Source organism: Rhinatrema bivittatum, chromosome 3 (genome assembly GCF_901001135.1).
Source record: "Rhinatrema bivittatum chromosome 3, aRhiBiv1.1, whole genome shotgun sequence".
In the NCBI taxonomy this organism is placed as follows: Eukaryota; Metazoa; Chordata; class Amphibia; order Gymnophiona; family Rhinatrematidae; genus Rhinatrema; species Rhinatrema bivittatum.
In genome coordinates this window covers 589,784,374-589,808,701 of record NC_042617.1, presented here as the reverse complement: position 1 = coordinate 589,808,701, position 24,328 = coordinate 589,784,374, and the positions used below count along the sequence as shown (strand labels likewise).

The window sequence follows — 24,328 nt, the reverse complement described above, 5'->3', positions numbered from 1 at the left end:
TGGAAGAACATTTAAGCCCAGGATCTCAGGGTATCCTGCTGCACGCAAGATTGTGGAGGCCTCCGCCGGCGTTTTCGCCCTATGAGCTTCACCTTTCAGAGAAAAGTTGATCCCAAATGGGAACAGCCACCTGTACCTGATATTTTCCTTGCGTAGGAGGTCCGTGACTGGTTTAAAGTCCCGCCTCTTCTTTATCGTAATAGGTGAGAGATCGACAAAAATCATGACCTCATGGCCCCGCCATTTCCAGCTGGGTTGCTGCCGAGCTATGTTAGCGATTTTATCTTTAACAGCAAATTCGTGGTAACAAGCAATAATGTCCTTAGGCAGATTATTCACCCGGGGGCCATAAACTCTGTGGGCACGTGCAATTTTCACTTCCACCACCTGCTCCGGGGTAGCGGTTCCCGCGCCTGCAGCAAGGAGCATGGTGCTAATCTGTGCCACAGTATCCAGGCAGTCAGTATACTCAGGGCCCTCCGGGATGCCCCGAAACCGAAGATTATGGCGCCGAGACCGGTTTTCTAAATCCTCCATTTTGTCTCTCAGGCGTTCCATGTCATCTTGCAGGGTATGTAACGTTGCTTGCTGTTCCTTCAGGTCCGCGCTATTTGTTTCCGCTCGAGTTTCAACCTCAAAAAGGCGGCGGCCATGTTCGGCAAGGTCCTCCTTGAGCTCTTCAATAGAGGTCATAATGACCTCAGTTTTCGCCGCGATTTCGGATTTTATTTCGGCAAACCAGCCCTTCATCTCCCCCTTAGTGGGGATCGCGCTGTCGTCCGCCGGGCCGTCCGTGCCCTCCCCCACGATTTCCGCCGCCTCGAGCCCTGCGCCCGCCATATTGTCACCTAGGGGCTCTCCTTCTACCGGCAATTTATTATAAGAAAACTTTTTTAAATCTACCGGTTTCCTTTTGTGCGACATCTGCCGGGATTCCCACGAGCGGGAGAGGTCTTTGCGACACTAAGCACTAGTCAGGGTACCCGATGTCAGGCGATTAAGCTGATGTCTGGCGAGAGCCGCGGGGTTAACCAGCCATTTGCTAGGATGACGTCACATCCTCCTCCAGTCAAACCTTATTTAAGAACATTAGAAATGCCATTTTGGCTCAGACCAAAGGTCCATCAAGCATCTCGTCTCAGACAGTGGCCAATCCAGCAGAATCACAAATAGATCCGGTCCTCCTTGCTCATATCCAGGGATATCAGTGGCTTTCCCAAGTCCAGATGGCTAATAATGCTTTACAGACTTTTTCTTTTTAAACCCAGCTATGCTAACTACTTTCATCACATCTTCTGGCAATACATTTTAAACGTTTAATTGTACACCTACTGAAAAATAGTCTCAGATTTGCTTTGTTTCATGGCATGTCCCCTAGCCCTACTATTAGGCAACAATTACATTTTCAGTTTACCCATTCCACCCCACTCAAGATTTTATAGACTTCTACATATCTTCTCTCCGATGTCTCTTCTCCATAACCTGCTCAGTCTTTCCTCATAGAGCAGCAGTTCCATCCCCTTTGTCATTTTAGTTGCTCTTCTCTGAATCTTTTCTAATTCCAGAATATTGTTTTGAGAAGGGGCAAGCAGAACTTCCCATAATACTCAAGGTGCTGTTGGAAGCACGATAATATCCTCTTATTTTCCATTCCTTTCCTAATAATACCTCAAATTCTATTTGCGTTTTGACCACTGCCACACAATGAGCTGAGGATTCCAAGATCCTTTATTGGGTGGTGATACCTAATATGGAACCTAGCATTGCACGCCTACAGTTTGGATTATTCTTCCCTATAATATCCTCTTATTTTCCATTCCTTTCCTAATAATACCTCACATTCTATTTGCGTTTTGACCACTGCCACACAATGAGCTGAGGATTCCAAGATCCTTTATTGGGTGGTGATACCTAATATGGAACCTAGCATTGCACGCCTACAGCTTGGATTATTCTTCCCTATAATATCCTCTTATTTTCCATTCCTTTCCTAATAATACCTCACATTCTATTTGCGTTTTGACCACTGCCACACAATGAGCTGAGGATTCCAAGATCCTTTATTGGGTGGTGATACCTAATATGGAACCTAGCATTGCACGCCTACAGCTTGGATTATTCTTCCCTATAATATCCTCTTATTTTCCATTCCTTTCCTAATAATACCTCACATTCTATTTGCGTTTTGACCACTGCCACACAATGAGCTGAGGATGCCAAGATCCTTTATTGGATGGTGATACCTAATATGGAACCTAGCATTGCACGCCTACAGCTTGGATTATTCTTCCCTATATGCATCACCTTTGTACTTGTCCACATTAAATTCCTGCTGCCATTTAGATGCCCAATTCCCCCTAATCTTCCAAGGTTCTCTTGCAATTCTTCAAAATTAGCTTGTGATCTAATAAATTTTGAATAATTTTGTGTCATCTGGAAATTTGATTTCCTCACTCACCATTTCCTTTTTTGGATCATTTATATTAAAGACCACCAGTTCCAGTACAGATGCCACACTTTACCTTCCACCATTGAGAAAAATGACCATTGAGTCCTACTTTTCATGTCCTATCATTAGCCAGTTACCAATCTACAACAGCATTATCACCTCCTATCCCACGACTCTAATTTCCTGATGAGTCTCTCATGAAGGACTTAGTCAAATGCTTCCTGAAAATCCAGATACACTGTCAACTGACTCACCCTTGTCCACATATATGTTAATCTCTTCAAAAGAAATCTTAAGATTTATAAGACAAAACTTCCCTTTCCTAAATCCATATTAGTTCTGCCCCATTAGTCTGTTTCTATCCAGGTGGCCAGTAATTTTGTTCTTCAGAATAGCTTTTACTGTTTTGCCCAGAAGAGACGTCAGGCTCACTGATCTGTAGTTTCCTAGATCACTCCCTGAAGCACTTTTTAAAAATGGGTGTTAGGTTGGGCACCCTCCAATCCTGAGGTGCTGTAGCTGATTTGAATGAGAAGTTAAAGATTACTAGTAAATCTGTAATTTCAGATCTATGGGGCGTATACCATCCAGTCCCAGTGATTTGTTACTTTTTAGTTTGTCGATCTGTTCTATTACCTCTTCCCGGTTCATCGTGATTTTTTTCAGAGGAACTGAATCATCAGCCTCAAAGAAAGTTTCTGGCAGAGGTGTCTCCCTGATATCCTCCTCAGTAAAGACCGAAGCAAAGAATTCATTTAGTTTTTCTGTCGTAGCCTTGCTTTGTCAGCTACGTGGTCCAATAGACTCCCTCAAAGGCGTCTTGCTTCAAATGTGTGTGACAGTTTTTAAGTTTTTGCCTCTCTGGCAAGCTTCTTTTCAAATTCTCTTTGCCTTGCCTTATCACATACTTTACATCTAACTTGCCAGGGCTTTCCTATTTTCTTCAACTGGCTCCACCTTCCAGTTTTTGAATGATGTCCTTTTGGCTTTAATAGCCTCTTGCACGTCTCTATTTCTACCTTTCTAATGCATAGAAAACACTTAGTCAAGGCTTCCCAGATGCTGTTTTTAAACATTCACATCACCTGCAAACTTAACCTTTGCAACTGCTCCCTTTAATTTTTCTAATTAACTTCTTCATTTTTATCATAGTGTCCCTTGTTTAAATTAAATGCTACTGCAATATTTTTCCTTAATTTCCTTCCTTCAGCAATTAAGTTACATTTGATTATATTATGATCACCATAGCCTAGCAGCCCCACCACCATTACCTCCTGAATCACAGTGAGGATTAGAAACATAGAAATCACGGCAGAAGAAGACCAAACGGCCCATCCAGTCTGCCCAGCAAGTTTCGCACTTTTTTTTCCTCATACTTATCTGTTACTCTTGGCCCTTAGTAACCTTTTGGTTCTATTTCCCTTCCACCCCCACAAAACATCACAACCCACCCCAGGTGGGACTTGAACCCACAATCCCAGGCTTAGAAGGCCAGTACCTTATCCATTAGGCCACTGGGGTCACATAAGCATCTTAGATCTGGAGTAGGCTCCTCTCTCCTCACTTCCAGAACCAGATGCTCCATGAAACAGTTATTTATGACACCTAGAAATATTACCTCCCTGGCATATCCTGATGAGATTTCCCCAATCAAAATCAGGGTAACTGAAATCTCCCATTATGGCCTACAATTCATTTTCACATCCTCTTTATATACTGGAAGAATGAATCAGCTTTACATAGAAAAGTAGTCAGAAGAGACAGAAAATAAAAAAAAAAGCTGTGAGGCCTTTTAACCTAAACATTCCTTTATCTGATCTGGGAATAACCACCTTCACACATCCTCCCTGCAACGAGGGATACGTGGACATACAAAGTCCACAAGTAATCAACAGGAAGGGAAGTTTACCTCTGCGATATTAAGTCTGAGGTCCCGAAAGTTAAAAAAAAAAAAAAATTTTGAAATCGGCCCGCGGCTCGAAAACCGGACACTCAATTTTACCGGCGTCCTGTTTCCGAGCCCGTGGCTGTCTGCGGGTTTGAGAACAGACACCGGCAAAATTGAGCGTCGGCTGTCAAACCCGCTGACAGCCGCCGCTCCTGTCCTAATTTACTGTATCGCACGAATAGGACACTGGCCTGTGCGTGTGCCGGAAGAGCGCGACTTTTACTGTATCGGCCCACAAGTACTCATGCAGCTAAGCAGCGACGAACCACTGCCAGATAACTGGATGAAATCAATACTTACCTGGCTTACAGGTGGTGGCTGCTACCGACACAATCTGCCTGTCAGAGATGCCTCCCCCTACCCCCCGACTTAAAAGGTGCGTTCGCTCTGTGCCGAATGCATATTTTACAGTTAATGTGTGGTTTGTTTGTTTTTTTTTTTTACCTCCTGATGCATTTGCATAGCATTAGCTTACTGCATCGAGAGCTATAAAAACGAATGTAACCTGAGCATTAAAAATATGAACTGAAAACCAGCGTTTGGTTTCTTAATGCTCAGATTATTGAATTGGCCTGTAAGAGCTATGAAGAAAACAGGGAGGGGCTCCATTTGCCAGAGAAAGATCCTTCTTCATAGAGGAGCACTGAATCCAGCGAGGTCGTGCAGTACAAAACAGCTCGTGCAACTTAAGTGAGAAACAGTCTTTACCTCTTTCTAGAACTTTCTGGACTTTGATATGATTTGCACAGAAGCCACTGTAAAGCTTAAAATGGTCAGCATAATACAGGAAAGAACCTCCAAGGGAAAACAGTAATTTCTGAAAGACAAAAAAAAAAAAGAAAACAAACATACACAGGTCAGCAGTGAGGGAGGAGAGCACAGGCAGAAGATATTTCCAGATCTTGTGGGTGTGGCCTAGAACCTCAGGGTAGGAACCGTGCGACCCGTGTGTGTGCTCCCAAAACATTTCAGCAGACCACTCTCTCACGTGCTCATGTTTTAAAGGTAAGAAACGGTATCTTAAATTGAGTAACTTCACAGGAGAAAGGTTGATCATAGTATCTCATGGATCAAGAGACCGATGACTCCTACAGTCATCATATCATGACCTACTCAGCATCAGTCATTATATATAACACAAATATTCTACTCACTGTCTCTCACCTTTCAGGTTTTGGATTCCTAATCCAACTTTAACACCAGCACTACTAGAGCCGAGTGAAAATCTAGGGTTTTCCCCATCTCCCTTCTCACCCAACTCTACGTTTCACGCACTCTTCAACCATTCACATTTCTTACAGCCCTGAGAGCAATAGAAATAGTGGGGCAGATTTTAAAAGCCCTACGCGCGCTGAGCCTGTTTTGCATAGGCCTGGCCACGCACGCAAGCCCAGAGGCAGGTGCAACTTGCAAAACAAAAAGGTATGGGGGGAGGGGAAGGTGGGGGGGGGGGGCGGAAGGAAAGTTCCCTCCGAGGCCGCTCCGATTTCAGAGCGACCTTGGCAGGAACAGGGAAAGCCATCGGGACTCCCTAGGGCTCGGCTCACGCAAGGTGCACAAGTGTCCACCCCCTTGCGCGCGCCGACCTCGGATTTTATAACATGCACGCGGCAGCGCGCGCATGTTATAAAATCGGGCGTAGGTATTAAAATCTGCCCCGATGTGTGGTAAAGTCTAACAGCGTTCTGGTAAATACATAATTGATAGCTGCCGTGCATGTGCTGACTGCTGTTTCAATCTACATGAAGAAACCGTTCAGGTTTTGTGTGTTCAAACTTTTTATTGAAGCCTCCCTACAAACATCTGGCACTTATGCATACCAGATCAATTACAGGTTAACAATAAACAAAGAATATTTTGTGTGTTAGTAAAACCCTCACATAGAATCATAAACAGTCATCACATCCTCCCGCCCGCCCACCCCTCTGTTCCCCAAATTCCAAAGATCCACAGTAGACGTCAAACATCTCTGTAATAAGAGTAAAGAAAACAGAAAGATCTCAACATTGTCCCCAATTATTGCACTCTTAAAACAATTCATTATAATTAATCCCAGTACTCCTTGCCTTGGGAGACTGTCAATGTTTCTCTCACATCTCCAAAAACCGTAGCTTAGTTTTAAAGGATTGCATGGGATCCAAATCCTCCAACTGAATTAATGCATGCAGCGTATTTCTCCAAGCCCAACACATCCCCAGCAAGCAAGCTTCCCTGACTCATAGTATATTCCCCCGCCCCCTGGACGTTAGCAAAGAGAAGGCCCTTTGCAGGGAACCCAAGAGATGGTCCCAAAAGCATGGAATAGCAGGATAGGACCAAAATTAATGACCTAGGGTACCTCAACCATTCAAGTTTTACTGGGCAAATCTGTTGAAGTCTAATGCTGTCTCCCATATTTTGGCAAACACAAATCCATTGGGTCAGGAGAGACAGCATTTAAAAAAAAAAAAAGAGTTCAGAGTAGAACAAAGACTGGACTGAGCTCAAGAAGCGGGAAGGTGGTTTATGAGGATCAAGAAACGTCTCTCCCTGTATCAGGGCCATCGCTTGTTTAACAAGGTAAGCAGGGGCTCTCGTTATTTAACCACAGTAACTTCAATATCAGCCGCCATGCCCTTCCGCTTGAAGAGACAACAGAGAGGAGATGATACGAGATGGGGTGAAACAGGTTAACAGGACTAGGACTAAGGGGACCTCCAGTGGTGGCAAATTTAGAACAAAATTTAAGAAAGCATTTTTTCAAGGAACACAATTAGGCAGTGGAATTTTATTTTCCTGAAGATGTGATCAAGGTTAATAGTATAGTTGGGCTTATAACACTAAGCTACGAATACTGACTCTTAATGCAGTCACCTATTTGATACAGTCTTCCTCCGAGATCCTCAAGATTTGATTACAATTCCTCATCACATTCTTGATAAGCTACTTGATGTTAATCATTGTTTATGCTAAATTTATTTCAAGTTAAATTGTTTTCACTTTCATTCTAGCCCTATGTTAAAAATAAGTTCCCATTTCCGACTTGTTCCAAGTTCTTCACCCCTGTTATATGTAACTTTCTCTCTCCACACGTTTACATGGTTTTTCCCTTGTTTGATGTAAACCGGTACGATAAGACTTGTCTTGAATATCGGTATAGCAAAAATTAGTAAATAAACAACAAAAAATGTTTGGACAAATTTCTCGAGGCCAGGTTCATTGACAACCATAAGCCAGGTAGACGTGGGGATCGCCACTTCCTCTGGGACTGAACAGCTCAGAATGGATCTTTTTATTAAGAATGGCCAGGTACTATCAAGGGACTCGGACTGGCCACTGGTTTAATCCAGCACGGCTCTGATGCTCTATTCGTATGTTCTTCCAAGCCGTTCATCTTTTCCTTCAATATACTGATGCACATCTCGCCACTGAAAGCGCTGTGCTTTTGATCCTCGACATCCTCAGCAGGGCTCCACTGCACTAATACGTCCAGAAAAAGGCTCTTTTGTCATTTCAAACATGACAGCTGATATGGGCTACTCCGATAATGGCAAGGCGCACAGCAGGACACCACTTCTTATCCATCTACCCACAAGTTACATGGAAATCACTTCACTATTTAAAGGGCTCCAGTCGCCAGAAGAAGGGTAAACGGACATTTCTGCAAGAAGGAACGTGTGTTTCTGCTAATCTTCATCATACAACTTAATTGCAACCCTGAGGTGGTAGAAAAACAGCTTCTCACCCACACAGGGCCTCAGAGCTTTATGCAGGCAGAAGGATTATTTCACTCCAGCATGCCACTGCATCAGGGTACACAACCCTTCTTGCTTACTTGGCCCATTGTAGCATTTTCACTGTGTCAGCTTCAACGTCCTTTTTTTTTTTAACCCTTAAAGGGGGCAATTTTCTCAAGTTTTTATATAATAAAAGAGGTTAGGACTCTTCAGCTTGCAGAAGAGACGGCTGAGGGGAGACGTGAGAGAAGTCTATAAAATAATGAGTGGAACGAACGAGTAAACATTAATCAGTTGTTTACTATTTTCAAAAAGTACAAAAATGAGGGGACACACAATGAAATTACTGGGTAAATCATTTAAAACTAATAAGAGAAAATATTTTTTTTCACTCAATGCACAATTAAGCTCTGGAATATGTTGCCAGAGGATGTGGTTAGTGCAGTTAGTGTAGCTGCATTTAAAAAAAGGTTTGGACAAGTTCCTGGAGGAAACGTCCATTAACCATTAAGGTGGCGTTGCAGAAATCCACTGCTTATTCTTGGGATAAGAAGCTTGAAATCCATCTACCCCTTGGGATCCTGCCAGGTTCTTGTGCCCTGGCTTGGCCACTGTTGGAAACAGGATGCTGGGCTTGATGGACCCTTGGTCTGACCCAGTATGGCCTGTTCTTATATTCACCCAGATACATTCATTTCAAAGCAGTCCATATATATATATATATATGGCTTTACTGTATGACAGGTGAGCAATTTTACCTATATCAAAGAGGGGCAGGAATGGGATGGGGAGAATGGGCTGCTTACCTCACACATGGGTGACATCATCGGATGGACCCGGCACAGAAAACTTATGTCAAAGTTTCTGGAACTCTGACTAGGCCCACTAAGCAGGCCCAGCATGCACTACACCACATACTCTACGGGGTGGTGGGTGGGATTCGTGAGGACTAACATGCTGCTGTCCTAGGAGAACACCTGTTACAGGCAAGCAACTCTGCTTTCTCTGAAGACAAGCAGGATGGTAGTCCTCACACACGGGTGAAACCCTAGCTACAGGCTGCTCCCCAACACAAAAAGAGACCAACAGTCACCCAACCAGGTGCCCACGGACACGTGCTGTCGGTAACAGAGCTGGAGACAGCCTGAACCCAAACAATGGGCCATAAGTTAGGAGAGTTGGGTTCTACACCTCAAACAGGTTCCGGAGGACAGACTGGCTGAACCTATTGTTGCATTGGCCATCCCTATCCAGATAGTAATTGAATGTGAATATGTGGAGAGAATTCCACGTCGCAGCCTTGCAGATCTCTTCCATGGGAACTGCTCACAAGTGGGCCACCAAGGCTGCCATGGCTCTGATAGAATGAGCCCATGGCCCCTAAGAAATCCCACCTGGGCATAACAGAATGAGATGCAATCTACTAGCCAACTGGATAGTGTCTGTTCGGCAACCGCAACATCCACCTATTCTTATCAAAAGAAAAAAAAATTGGGTGGACAGTCTATAGGCTTCTGTACGCTCCAGATAGAAGGTTACGGCTCACTTGCAGTACCAACTGTGCAGTGCTCGTTCACCTTGGTGCGAATGGGGCCTGGGAAAGAATATTGGCAAGATGATTGACTGCTTAAGATGGAAATCCGTCACAACCTTAGGCAGGAATTTAGGCTTCATATGCAAGACCACCATGTCATGAAAAAAAGTGTAAGGTGGATAAGTCAATAAGGCCTGGAGCTCGCTGACCACCACCAAAAATGACCTTCCAGATCAGGTACTTCAGGTCACAGGAGCACAGTGACTCAAAAGGAGCTTTCATCAGCTGAGCTAGCACCACGTTGAGGTCCCAAGACACAGCAGGAGGCCTTAGGCTAGGTTCAATTGCAGCAAGCCCCGCATGAAACATACAACTATAGGCTGTACAGAGATGGGCGAACCATCTACACCGTGATGATATGCGCCAGCTGCACTCAGATGAAACCTAATGGAGTTTGTTTTCAAGCCAGCCTCCAATAGGTGTAGAAGGTAAACGAGCAGTTTGTGTGGGCCAGGAGAATGGATCCAGGACCTTCCTTACATGGAAAACCTCCTCCATTTCAGTCCATAGGACTTTCTAGTGGAAGGCTTTCTGAAAGCTACCAGGACCTGAGATGCATCCTCTGAGAGATCGAGCAGTTGCAGAATTAATCTCTCAACATACAGCTTGTGAGCAACAGAGCCTGGAGGTTGGGATGCCACAACCTACCTCAGTCTTGCATGATGAGCTCTGGGGAAGTCCCCAGAATGATCGGTTTCCAAATGGACAACTCCCGAAGAAGTAGAAACCAGACCTGTCTTGATCAAAGAGGGGCTATGAGAATATTGACCCTTTGTCCTTGCGAAGCTTCAAGAGAATCTTCGCCACTAAGGGAAATCGGAGAATACACATACAAAAGACCCTTGCCTCAATGGCGGGCAAAGGCGGCAGAGGCTGGTTTGCTGTCTGTCCTATACAGGGAGCAGAAATGAGTCACCTTTCTGTTGCACGGGGACATAAACAGATCCACATCTGGGCTCCCCCAGAGGTGGAAGATCCAGTTCACTACCCCCTGAACCAGAGACCACTCGTAGGGTCTGAAGGCACAACTCAGTCTGTCCGCTATCACATTCTCCATTCCAGCCAGGTATATGGCCCTGAGCACCATCCTATGGGATAAGGTCCATGACCAGATCTGGACCGCTGCCCGACACAGGAGGTATGATCCCATGCCTCCTTGCTTATTGACTACCACATGGCTACTTGGTTGTCTATTCGGCTATCCAACAAAGTTGTCCTGATCCAATCTCTGAAAGCCCACAGTGTGAACCTGATTGCCTGTAGCTCCTGGAAATTGCTTTGACAACATGCTTCCTGGGTGGACCAGAGGCCCTGAGTGCTAAGCCCCTCTACATGGAGCTCCCCGCCCCAAGGTGGATGTATCCATGGTTAGGACAATTTCAGTAGAGGGACTTTGGAAGGATATTCCTTGTTCCAAATTTGAGAGTACCCATTACCAGAACAAAGAGTATTGGAGAGACAGGGTGATTCGGATACGATCCTGGAGGTTCTCCGTGGCCTGCTACCACTACAACCTCAGGGTCCATTGGGCTCTGTGCATGTGCAAACATGCCAAGGGAGTAACATGGACAGTTGTGGCCATGTGGCCCAACAGCCTCAACAGGTGCAGAGCTGACAACTGCAGACTCTGTTGAATCACTGCCGCTGTGGACATCAAGGTGACTACCCTGGAACGTGGCAGGAAGGCTTTTGTCTGAGCCAAGTCTAGCGGGCTCCTATGAAGTCCAATTGAGGTGACGGGATGAGATGGGACTTCAGGTAGCTGATGTTGAACCCTAGCCACTCTGATACCCGAATGGTCAAGTGCATGGACTGAGTGGCTCCTGCCCGAGATATGCTCTTGACCAGCCATTCGTCCAGATAAAGGAAAAAACATGCACTCCCAGCCTGCGGAGGGGCACCCCCATCATGGCCAGGCATTTTGTGAAAACACGTGGGGCCGACGCTAGCCCAAACGGCAACACTCTGTACTGGAATGAGAAATTACTACTTACCTGATAATTTCCTTTTGTTTAGGACAGACCGATGAATCCAGAACCAGTGGGCTATGTACCTCTACCAGCAGGTGGAGACAGAGCAAACTGACATCACAATATATATACTCCTGCAGTGACATCAGCCTGACAAAAGCAACTGTGGACAGACCAGCAAAAAACTTGATTAAAAACAGACACCAATTCTGTACTCAAACAAGAGCTCAGACAAGCAGGTATCAACGCTAGTCTAGGGACTGGATTAACAATTACCAGTAACCCCTGGAAACTCTTAGCCATGCAGGTGGACCATAGCCCAACGGCAGGAAGCTGGATTCATCTGTCTGTCCTAAAGAAAAGGAAATTATCAGTAAGTAGTAATTTATCTTTTCTTAATGACCAGACAGATGAATCCAGCACCAGTGGGATGTACCCAAGCTACTCTTGAACAGGATCAGTGGAGGCAATTGCGGATCCCCAGCATCAATGGAAGATTGGCACTCCTCGCTGCAGGGGCATCATGGCATGAGCTGGCGCATCCTCGAGCCTGGCACCATGCATTGACAGTGACTGGTACTGACCCGGTCTTTCCCCGGTGCCGATGTCAACGCCAATGAACCCAATATCCTCGACCTGCAAGAAACCAACAGGGGCCGGTCTCGAGTGCCCCCATCCGCCAGCGGCATCTTCAAGGAACACGCCAAGCGCTCACTTAACTGTGAGGCGAAAGCTCCGCGGACAAAGAAGAGATTGAAGTGGGATCCCGCGTGGACATAAGTTTTCCGTGCCTGGCGTCATCCGATGATGTCACCCATGTTGAGTACTACCATCCGGCTTGTCCTAGGAGAATACAGGATGCTTGGGAATTTGGAGCTGTGTCCTCCACTGGTCGCAGAACTATCAAAGGGACGCTCCGCGGGGAGTCTCTACTATTACTACTTATCATTTCTACAGCACTGCACAAAAATACATAACAAACAGTCCCTTCTCAGTGCGGCTCACAATCCTAATCAAGACCAACATGCAGAGTAAGAGAGGCTTTGGGAATGTAAGTTAAGAGAATTGTTAATTTCAATAAAACTGTAAGTGGGATAGTCAGGAATTTCCCTTTGAAAAAAAGTCACAAAAATCATCCCCTAAAATTTTAGTCTATGACTTTTTCAAACATTTGTGGTGTAGAAAACATTCCACAGAGTTCCCACAGGCAGTGAAAATCTTCCTGCATTCCAGATCCCTAACACTTACAAAAACATATCTTTGAACCTGTAGCTGGCCTTTAGAAATGTTAACAGCCCTAATGATAAATTAAGTGCTGTAATAGCTTTTCTTAATCAGTTAGTGCCTTTGGCTAACTGTCTTTGCTAACAGGATCAAGTGCCAGTAATAAATGTAAGATTTCTTACGCATCACGCAGGCTCATTTCTCATCACCAAGCACGAGAAGGTGGGAGATGGGAGACACCGAAAAGCTGCGGATTCCTACAATTAACTGAGTCAGCCACTTTTTGTCAAGCAAAATTTGAAATATGTATACTTTTTCCATAAAATAGCTTTGCCTTTAAATACCGTACATGGAATGTCTTCATGTGAAGTGAATTTGAGCGCAGCTTTGCTACTTTTCCACTTGTTGGTGCTCAAACTGGTCCCCAGCCAGTCGTGTTTTCAGGGCACCCCCTATTCAATAAGCACAGTCTCTCATGTGCAGTCATTAAGGATATCCTGACAATTCGACCGGCTGACGCACAGGCGTCATGCAAGACATGGCTCTCCGTTCAGGACAAGGCCGAAGCAGCAGGACCTCGAGAGGCCCGGAACAAACCAAGGTGCTCCCACTGTTCAACGTCTTCGGTTCAGTGTGCCGCTGCTGAAGCTACGAGGAGAGCCTCCATCTCCACAAACCAAGGGTACCTCACCCCCCCCCGTGACCTGCCCCAGTCTCTGGTGGCGATAGCAAGTGTGTTATAGAAAGAACCTGCTGCCTCAGTACAGCTCGTACGTACTCTTGGCTGACGGTATGGGATTCGTTTTTGGGCCAGTTTTCATTCTGAGCAGACATAAAACGGGTCTTTACATTCAGTGGGCAAATTTCCGTTTCACAATTTTTGGAAACCCGGAAAAAGCCAAAACCCAATAACTCTCAATGCACCAGTAATAGTAGAATAATTCGTAGAGGGAGCAAAATCTACCAAAAAAAAAATCAAACTGTAATTCCCTTCCCCCCACCCCCAATGAACAGGGTGAGCCAGTATTTACCCTGAACTGAGAGGGTGTTTCCAGCACGTTAAAATCTGAAGATGAGGAAATCCCGTCCTCGAGAGTCTGCAGAAACACTTTCTGAAAATCCAGCATCTCGGGTAGACTTCCGAATAAGGACTCCATCTAAACGTAAAGGGAAAAGAAAACCAAATACCACGTAAGACATGCAACCACGTCGTTAAATCCTGCATAGAGAATATATTATACATAGGGATGCATCGGCACTCGCCCAGAGAGGTGGCAGTTTCATACCATGCCGGGCATGCGCACACGTACGCCTGATTTTACGCTTGTGCACACCCAGCAGAGGAGATAGGGTTTCAGCCCCGCACATCTATGCCCTGACCACTTTCAGCAGGTCATCCACCCTAGAGCCAGGGTCTCCAAGGTCCTCTGGTTCTTTAGTCTGCACCCACACCCCCCCCCCCCAGTTACCCCAGCCCCCTTACCCCCTTCACAGATGCCTGGAAATAGTTTTATTAGGACGTAGACCTCCTCCATAGCAGAAGTAACTTTAGGTGGTGCGCGCACAGGTACTGTCGCACACTCACCTCTTGTCCCTGCGTCCTGGAATGCCTACGCCCTGCCCCTTTTCTGTCCAAAGTGAGAAATTCACGCATCGGGACTTGTGCATGCATGTGGGTGGCTTTTAAAAATCGGGTGGACATACGCACGTCCTACATGCGAGCGCCCGGCTTTTAAAAGTCACCTTAAAATTAGATAAAGGGAAACCTGTATTTGCAACCTTTGGAAGATTTTTCCATCTAAATTTAAATCTCCATTTGACACCTCCTGTTGTGGGAGATTCTGCATCACAACATCTCCTTGCTAGAAATGCTTCCAACTTCAGCCATCTCAAGGAGGGACCTACGAGGCCTGGAAATGTCATGGACTACAGGACCTGCTTCCTAATCCGCTTCGAAGTGTCCGAAATGCAGAACAGAAATCAAATAAATAACTAAACAAACAAAGCAATCTTACTGGTCTACTAAAAGGCACCACGACTCTCTAAACATTCCCGTTTTCTACAGGACCAACATGGGGCTCTGAAGCTGCTCAGGAAGAGATAAATTCTGGTCAGCACAGGATGTCGGTGTTGGGCTGTATTTTCTGTGATTAGGGATACACAGGTAGACAGGATGGATTTTAGCACTGAAAATTTACAGCAGCTTTCTGGAAGATTGAGGAGGTTATTCCCGAAGATCAAAGTTTAGGTGAAAGAGGAGGTTATTCTAACAAAACATGGAGTTTAGTTTTGGACTGTATGGGATAAATTAAGTTCAACAAGTGTCTAACCTATTTAAAATTTATATATGCAACATATATGATTTGTAACCAGATTTATATGTTGGTTATTTTAAGTTGAAATGAATGCAATTTACAAATGTCAACAATTCATTTTTGTTAAAAGACAAAATTGTGAAAGTGAAGCATGAACGTCCCTGCCACCATGCTTCCCCCCTCGGCTGCTAGTTTTGCAGAGTTTGGTGTAAGTTAGAAGAGTTGTGCCCAGGCCTCTGTGAGAGGGGGACACCCAGCTCCTATTCAGCCGACATAAGCAGAAACATTCACAGGCTTAGGCTTGGAGAAATCTGCCTTAAGGTAAACATCAATGACAAGGGATTGAGGTCCGAGGAGGCACCCGCTATGGATGCACAGGAATCAGCAGGAGCTTCTTACCTCGTCTTGGGTGAGGAACGTCTCATTCTGGAGGGGCTCTAGGTACAGTTCGAAGAGGCAGCTCAAGTCCTGCAAGAAATCAGAGAGTTTTTAAGTCAAAGCCCAGAGCAGCCCTGCCAGGGTCCATTAAACAGCAGTAACAGTACAGCACAGTTAAAAGAAGAGGAGAAGGCCGGCCCGATAGCTTTTGGTGGCAGTTCTGCACACTGCTGTGTACAGCATTTGGGTTTCGTTTCTTGGCCAGGGCTGGGGATGCCGTGGAGGAAGTGTTCACAACCCTCTGCTGGAAGAGAGCATCAGGTTAGAACGACGTCTAGGAGCCGTGTATAGGGCCCACGATTGCGGGAATGGAGCCTGGGAGCAGGGCTCCTGGGCGGGGAGCATCACTGTGACGGCTGGGCTGATCCCAGAGGGAATATAAAAAGAGGAAAAATCCAGGGCTAGCTGTGCATGAAGGCTCAGCCCCTGGCTCTGACTGAACTGGAAGCTCAAAGAAGCTAGAATTTGGTGGCCAAAAAAAATATTAAGAGTGCAGAGCAATTTGTTCTTTTCTCCTAATAAAAGGCAAAAGCGCCAACATTCAGATGGTGGTGGTACACGCCCAGCAGAGGAGGATGGGCCGCGTTAGAAAAGTGGGTGCTCAATCCTGAACGCTCATTTTTCGTGCACTGATATTGCATCGGCCTGAAAGAGCGCTGGTGACCTCGGTTGATCCTCCCCACCCTTCCCCTCAGCCCCTCCCGCTGCCAGGAGCGCACAGCCACAGCAAGCTTGTCAGGCCCCAAGGGGAAGAGCGTATAGGTGGCTGCTAATTCTCTCTTGCAGGTGAGGATGCAATTGATGCCCATCAGGAACGATTTGTGCAGCCACCGAGGTTAACCGAACAAACTAATTCAATCTTAGTTTTGATCCATTGCATGCATGGAGTTCTAGTTGTGATTGTCCCATTGATTTCTCTTCGGTAGTCAGAGCTGCAGATCCATGACTTCCATGTGGGAAAACCATAACTGGATCAACCTCTTTGATTGACCCGGGGTGAGTTAGAGTAGAGGAGCTGTGAACGGTGCTTCTGTGCACGCACTGCAAACTGCAGAGTGTGTGTGTGTGAGTGTGTGTGAGAGAGAGAGAGTGTGAGAGAGTGTGTGAGAGAGTGAGTGAGTGTGTGTGTGTGTGTGAGAGAGTGAGTGTGTGTGTGTGTGTGAGAGAGAGTGTGTGTGTGTGAGAGAGTGAGTGTGTGTGAGAGAGAGAGTGAGTGTGTGTGCACTGTATTAGGGAATCACATGCACAGATGGATCTGGGGAATGGGAGATTGTGTGTATGGAGCACTGAGAAGGGGGCTGCAACATACAACCACTTGTGCCTTCCTCCTCCTGACGTGATCTGTCATTCTCTGCTGAGACTTCCACTCAGCACTGTTGGCCTGGGGTGCAAGAGGAAGTAATGAACAGACGGTGTCTCAGGCTGCATCATCCTCTGCAGCTCAGGGCTGCAACTCTGCAGGAGCTGGGGGACGAGAGAGGCGGTGGAAGAGCAGGAATTGTATTCTGTGCATAAGATGGGAGAATGGGGTGGGGGGGTGCATTTGTGAGTGTAGGGATTGGTGCTGGGGGGGGGGGGGGGGGGGGGGGAGTAGTGCATGTCTTCAAAGCCCGTGCCAGACGGGAACAGGGCAACGAAATTCCCTCTCCTAGCCTCGTGTACCTTGGAAGAATTTTAATGGCAGGTCTTTAAAGCAAATTCTGACGCTGAAATGAAGGTCCCTGAAATCCTGGATTTCCTGTGCCTGTTTAGTTGTTGGGGAGGGGGGACTGTCCTGAAGTTCAGGAAACGTTTCCTCCATATCTCCTGGGTGCCTGATACAGGTCAGTGCTAGGGTCACACAGTTTATCCCTAGTGCCTCCTTTCTGCCTCAGCAGCTCATTTTACATCGGGCGCCCAGGAGAGGTGGACGAGCTCTCAGCACGAGGACCCGTTTTACCGAGCATCTTATTGCATCGGCTCCTCAGGCAATGGAGGAGAAGGTGACTTGCCCTAGATCACAAGGAACGTGAGCAGGATGTGAATCCGAGTTCCCTCCTCTAAAGATGAACTTGAAAGCTATCCAATAGGATAAAATCCAGCAGCTGCTCTCCCAGGCACGGCAGCTGTTCCCCCCCCAGACACAGCAGCTCTCAGCAGGCTCAGCTTCGGGTTTGTCTGCCTGCCCGCTAGTCGCAGCTTGTGATACCAGGATCACAGACAGACTGACAGAAAAAACCCCAAGTACATAATATAAGTGTGTTTGACAGCAAAAAAAGTGCTAAAAACTCTGAGGTTAAAACTCAAAGGTGTTTGTCTAGCTAAATTTGGGACTTAGCTGGAGAAATATAAGGGTTTTAAATATTCCTTCCCCATCCCCCCCCCCCGACCCCCAATGATCGGATAAGTCATCTGGCTACAAACGAGGAGGTGCAGGAGCAGGACTTCAACTCAGCCAGGTGGCTCGCACACTCAGCGCTGGCTACATTTAGCAGATAAGCCTGGTCATGGTCAAAGAGTTACCCGAGTTCATCTGGATAACTTTAAACCTAACCAGGGATATGCACCGAACATTTATTTATTTATTTAGAACTTTTCTATACCGACTTTCCAGTAACAGAATTACTGATCAATTCAGTTTACAATTTGAACAATAACAACAGTGACAAGTAAATGTCTTACAAGGAACAGGAAGAAAATAACTTGGAAATAAATATGTGGGTTGATTACATAAAAAGTACTATATACAAATAGTACTATATACAAATATATACAAAGCCTAAAGGTGGGTAGAGGCACTAAACAATGGCGTTGGACTGTCAAGAGGGTGGGTATTGGGATTTGGACTGCCAAGGAGTTGGAGTTGGTTAGACAAATTCTTTTGGTATTCCTTGTGGTATTTTGCACCGAACATCCTGGCCAATCCTCTGCCCCACACAAGATTTACATTGTGGCCCATTCCCTCCTCCCCCAGCAGGAAGAGGAGAAGCTCTTCAGCGCCTCCCACGGGGAGAATATTAAACTGCCGATACAGAAGAACCCGGATATTCATTTATTCACCGCACTTGATGCAGGATTGCTCAGTACACTGAGTATTTGCCTAACCCTTTCTGGATAACTTTGTGCTTGCAGACTTACTGAACATTAAGAATCAAGGAAGAAAAAAAATAAAATTTTGCTACTCAAAAGGGGTATAAAATGTATATATTATATTATATCTATAGCATGCATAACCATACCTTAAGGGGTCGATTTTAAAAGGATCGCTCACATGGACGTGCCGATTTTATTCCATGTGCACGCCAGCAGGCGCATCTTGTAAAATCTGATGTGTGACGGATTTTAAAATCCACATGTGCATGAGTGGGCGGCGTGCCCGGGGAGATGGGGACGAATTTTCCATAAATATGTGCGGCAACGCAATTGGGCCTCCCCCAGTTCCCTATCCCCTGCCTAAACTTCCTTCCCCTCTCCACCCTGACCCTTAACCCCTAACTATCTAGCCGAAAATTTTTTTTTTTTTTTACTTACTGCTCCTCTGGAGCAGAAGTATTTTCCACACCCCCCCCCTCCCCCTCCCAGCCTGTTCTGTTTCAGGGCCCGGCTCTTGTGCACGTAGCGGGGTTTACGTGTGCGGGCCTTTGAAAATTTGGGTTTAAATATCTTAGACAGGCTCATTTATCCAACACCTACACTGAGGGCCAGATGTACGAGCCATGGGAAACACTCTGCAGTGCACTTGAACCCAGATTTTTAAATATAACGCACACCATTATTGTGCACACAGACACTTTTCTCTCATTAACATTTACAGAAAGGTTTAGTGCAGAGCTCTAGGAGTTGAATTAGATCTGGCAGAAACCCCACATTTTTCACATTACACCCAGGAAGGACGTTGCCAATATGATCTATATTGTTTACCACGTTCTCAGGTGGCCTTCCTTATTTCCACGTTGTACGGTGCTTGTGTCACAACCGTTTATCACCAGCCCGCTGACTGCAGCACCGAACTCGAGCGAGCTAGTCCCCATCATAATATATATATATATATATATATATATATAATAATACACCAGGGCTCTGCTCCCCTCCGTCTGACTTTCTATTGGTCCTGCATCGAGGTGGAATGCTTTCCTGCATGCGGTAACCGGACAGAGCTATCACACATGGGGTACATTTTAGGCAGTTCCCGGCACGCTCACATGGACGCGCGCATGTTATAAAATCCAATACCCGCGCGCCCGATTTTATATCTGCGCGTGCACGTGTGCTCAGGTTCCGACTCACGCACGCGAGGGGGGGTTATTTTGTAAAAACGCGTGGCGACGCAATCGGGCCCTTGCCTAGCTCCCTCCCAGCTGAGAGGGAACTTCCCTATTCCCCTAACTAACCTTCCTCCCTTTTACCCCTCTCCACCCTGACCCCTAAAACCCACCCTATATTTTTTTGTTTAAAAACTTACCTGCTCCTCTGGCTGCCGGTGCACACTTCACCGGGACAGTGTAAAATGGCGCTGCCCCGACCGGACCCCGCCCAGCCTCTTTTTAAATGCCTGGCGCTTTCGTGCGTACCGGGAGATACAGGTGTGGCCGGGCCATTTTGAAAATGCGCTCAGCGCACGCACGGCTCGGCCACACGCGTATCTTCTGGGATTTAAAATCCCCCCGTATGCCCTTAAGTGGGTCCTTTCTGTAACTTGGGACCTCTTATTAATACCTCAGGCCCATTCTAGCTCTGAAACACCGACCTGCATCCCTCCTTTTTCAAGCTGTGTTGGTCAAATATGTGATATCAGACGACACTGGTCTACACTTTTGCCCCCCACCCAAATGAGATCCCCTTGGTTTGCTTTTTACTAGGACTGATATCATCGGATTTATGCACAGAACCCCCTCCCCCCGATTCTAACCGGATCCTCACCGCTGTGGCAATGCCAGTGCTCACTTTCATGTCGTCAACATCCTAGCAATGGTAAAAGCTGTCTTGAAAGATGCCTCCGACTGCTGTCCAACAGGCCTAGTTTACATCCTACTCTGCCCCTGCAATCTTTTATATGTGGGTAAGACGACACTCAGGATATTGAGAACAAGAATTTCGGAACACTGCAGCTGTATTCGTCAGCCCAGAACGGAGGGGCCGCTGGCAAGCCGCTGACTTGAGTATGGTCATTCCAGTCCTGATTTGCGCTATTTTGCAATCAAAGTTGTCTGACGAGAGATTCGTGGGGGTGATTTCCCTGAGTGATTGCTCCCGGTGGATTAATGTTGAATCTACATATTGGATTCCCTTACTCCGTCTGGCCATCCTTTATCTAATTGTATAAGCATGGGGCCTCCTTACTCCACCCATGGATCCTGTTCTTCCTTTCCATTGGCTGCTTCAGGTCACATGACTTTTGGTAACAATTTTAAACTGTCTTTTTGGCCCCCGCTCGGTACACTGCATTGACTGTTATTCTTTATTACCTCACGACTACAGTATGTTTATATCATTCTCATCTTTATTGTCCTATGTTGCTGTAATATTTTATTATAGAATTTGCTGTACTGTAGATACTGCTTGCCCTGTTTGTCATGAATAGTTGCCTTTCATTTGTTGTAGTGTTCTCCCTCCTGACAAAGCTGAATGGCGCAATACATCCCGTGTTGGGGGACAGATCCCTGTTGATTATACAGCTATTGACCAAGAAAAAATTGGGAATATTTCAACATGAAGTTTTCAACTGAGTGATTGAAAGAGACAGACTTTTCAACTGTCCATGATACACTGAGATAAGGCAATGCGAGATGGCGTTTCAGTGGCTTGTATCCCCGATTTGCTTTTTCCACCTCAAAAATCTTTCAATGATTTCTGTGTTGGTGCAACCTACAATAAATCTACATTTCTGTCCAAGGTTTACTGGGCCACTTCCAGTTTAGCATTTGGGTGCGCGCCTTATAATCAAGCAGTGCACTGAATAAGCCCTGCATTTTTGTAGTGTTTTATTGTTAATATTACCTAGCTCTTTATTAAAATTACTTGAATACAGAATTCCCAATAATGTGCTAAGATTAGAACATATAAATAGGAAAATGTTTATTTTTCCTCCAGAAAAACGTAAGAGGCTAGTACAAAGAAAAGTTGGTTTCAGACCTCTGAAACAGTAGGATGAGAACAAAAAGAATAAATACGCAAGATCCACTACTTGCAATAACAGGAAAAAACAATCTCTGAAAGCATTTCTATTTCTTTGGCGTTACCTTCACGTAAGATTTCTCGGTGTCCAGCAGCTCCTGAATGACCTTCCTCAGTCTGTCTGCATCGGACAGGTGTCGCGCCAGGGGCCTGCGGAGTGGGCCTGGGCTGTCCTTCTGTCCCTCCATCCCACTTGGCTGTATGTCCTGTAGGCTGCCACACAATGCAGAGGCCTGGTCAGTGCTCTGCGAAAGAAAACAATCAAAATCACGCATTGCTTTGCCGAAGAGTGAAAGAAATCTTGTGTGCATGCTCTGTTACTCTCCGCCGAGGATAAACGAGAACGCCAGTAACAAAAAGCAGCACATTCACATCTGATGTGGTAAGTGGTGGTGAGCTTGATGATAACCTGGCCTCTAACTTCAGTGCCCTGAGTGGGGGATGCCAAAAAGCAAAGTTATACTCTTACATCAGGCAAACAGTGCTCGGCAAACCAGTGGTGCCCAGGCCCAGGCTCCACTAACAAAAATATTGGGTGGTGCAGCAAATTTCCATGAACAGGCAATGTGGTCATGGTGAGGACCCGTGTGGCCGAAAGAAGAGCTAGAGAAGCGCCGAAAGCTCCACCCGGTCTCTTCCGAATTTTAAAACAAGGGGGTCAATGCAATAAAAAGTGCGGAAAGCGGGCGCTGAAAAGTCAATGCCCCCGCAAGGGGGGGCGCCATGCATTACCCAAATTAGGGGGTCACTTGCGTGACCTTAGCGCCTCCTTGCTAACGCGACCCCGCCGCGGCTGCCAGTTATGAAGACTGACGCTGGTAAATTCGGCCTGGTTTTCATAACCGGCCGTCTGCCAGTAATGACAATGGCCGCCGATGGCCATTTACCGGCCGTCTGCCAGTAATGACAATGGCCGCCGATGGCCATTTACCGGCCGTCTGCCAGTAATGACAATGGCCGCCGATGGCCATTTACCGGCCTTCTGCCAGTAATGACGATGGCCGCCGATGGCCATTTACCGGCATCTGTCTTCAGAACTTGGCGGTCTGCCAAGGGTTTTTTTTTTTTTTTTTTTTACGCCTGTGCATCATTTGCGTGTGATGAGCGCTATTGCATTCACTCCGCGTCCAACGCAGGTTAAACAGGCACTAATCCCCCTATTGTATAGGGGGTGGATTAGTGCGGGTTATACAGGGCGCTCGGCTGAGCGTATCTGTATTGCATCGGCCCCAGAGAGAGGAAGGGTGGCAACCCAGGTGATCCCATGACGATATAAGATGACGACCTTGAGAAAACAAATGTTAATTTCTTGGTATATTTAGTGGGGAAGAAGGGTGGGATGGGGAGGGAACTTTTGTTGTATTATGTATACAGGACACTGGTGCCAGATTGTCTATTGTATGGCAGCAATGTGGTTTACTGCAAAATTGTTGAAAATTAATAAAAGAAATTGTAAAGATAAAGTATAGGATGAGGGAGAGGTTGGTATGGGGTGGGGAGCAGGCTGCTGCAGCTCCTTCACTGCCGCTCCCCTCCCGACCCTCACTGCAAGTCGTATGCGCTGCTCAGTACCCTCAGCCCAGGGGTAAGACGGAGGCTGGAAGATGGAGGAGGTGCTGTACATGCAGTGTGTGCTGCACAACGCGGGGCCCCATTATTACCAAAACGGGGGGCTCTGGCTGCAGCGACCATGAAGCGGCACGCGTGACTGCGCAAGCTCTAGGAAGGATCTCCTACACGTTTTGGGAACCATCACTGCTGTCTCTTGTTGCTGCGAGGAGCTGAGAGCGCAGCCCAAATTCTGACCTGCATCTAAGCGTCAGGCACTAGGGACTTTTCTAGGGCAATACTGGTCGGAAAAAAACCATTGCTGTGACCAGAAGCCACCCCAGAAAGCATCGAACCTTCAACCATGGGCAGAGCGCGTCCTCTCCGCTACCCGTGGACCTACGCAGACATGCTAAAGAAGAGAGTACGTTTTTAGTAGGGCTCCTAAGTATCACTCTTATCCGCTTATCTGCCTGCACAAATCCAGTCAAGTCTGAAGAAAAAAAAACCAAACCAAAAAATGGTACCTGCACACTTTCTAGTTGCAGAACAAGTTGCCAGTCCAACAACGTACACTTACTCCATCTAAAAACGATTGTGCAACGTACATACCTAAGCCTACCCATTTACCTTGCTTTAATACAAGAGCCATTATCTGGACAATACTGCAATCCCCGGGTCCTGATACATTATTCAGAAAATCTCCTGTTATCTGGAATTTGAGCGCTGTGTAGATGTCATAACCCAGTGCAGCTCAGTGCTCACAAGCAGTGCGCTTCCTATTCCCAGCATTTCTGGCAGTGATGACAGCAATCAACCTGGCAGACAAGAGACCGGAAGACCCTCAGGCACAAAATCTGGAGAACGCTATCAAAAGAACAGCTTTCTGCAGAGAAGAGTCAGAAGTATCCATGCAGCCCAAAATGGAGGTGCTCAGATCATAGGGGCTAGCGTAGAACTGGACAACTGACCA

General features: G+C 46.3%; 1 protein-coding gene and 1 non-coding gene across 2 annotated transcripts in view; both read right to left on the bottom strand.

The window, feature by feature from the left end:
• TIAM2 (T cell lymphoma invasion and metastasis 2) overlaps positions 1-24,328 on the bottom strand; it is a 486,712-nt gene that overhangs the window by 83,539 nt on the left and 378,845 nt on the right. The window contains exons 17-20 of the mRNA XM_029596699.1: positions 21,873-22,052; positions 15,616-15,684; positions 13,933-14,058; positions 5,106-5,214 (exon numbers count right to left, since the gene is read on the bottom strand). Coding sequence (XP_029452559.1) covers positions 5,106-5,214; positions 13,933-14,058; positions 15,616-15,684; positions 21,873-22,052 — 484 coding nt within the window. The remainder of the gene's footprint in view (positions 1-5,105; positions 5,215-13,932; positions 14,059-15,615; positions 15,685-21,872; positions 22,053-24,328) is intronic.
• Positions 3,898-3,970, bottom strand: TRNAR-UCU. Its single transcript has one exon. It is a non-coding gene; the product is annotated as a tRNA-Arg (tRNA).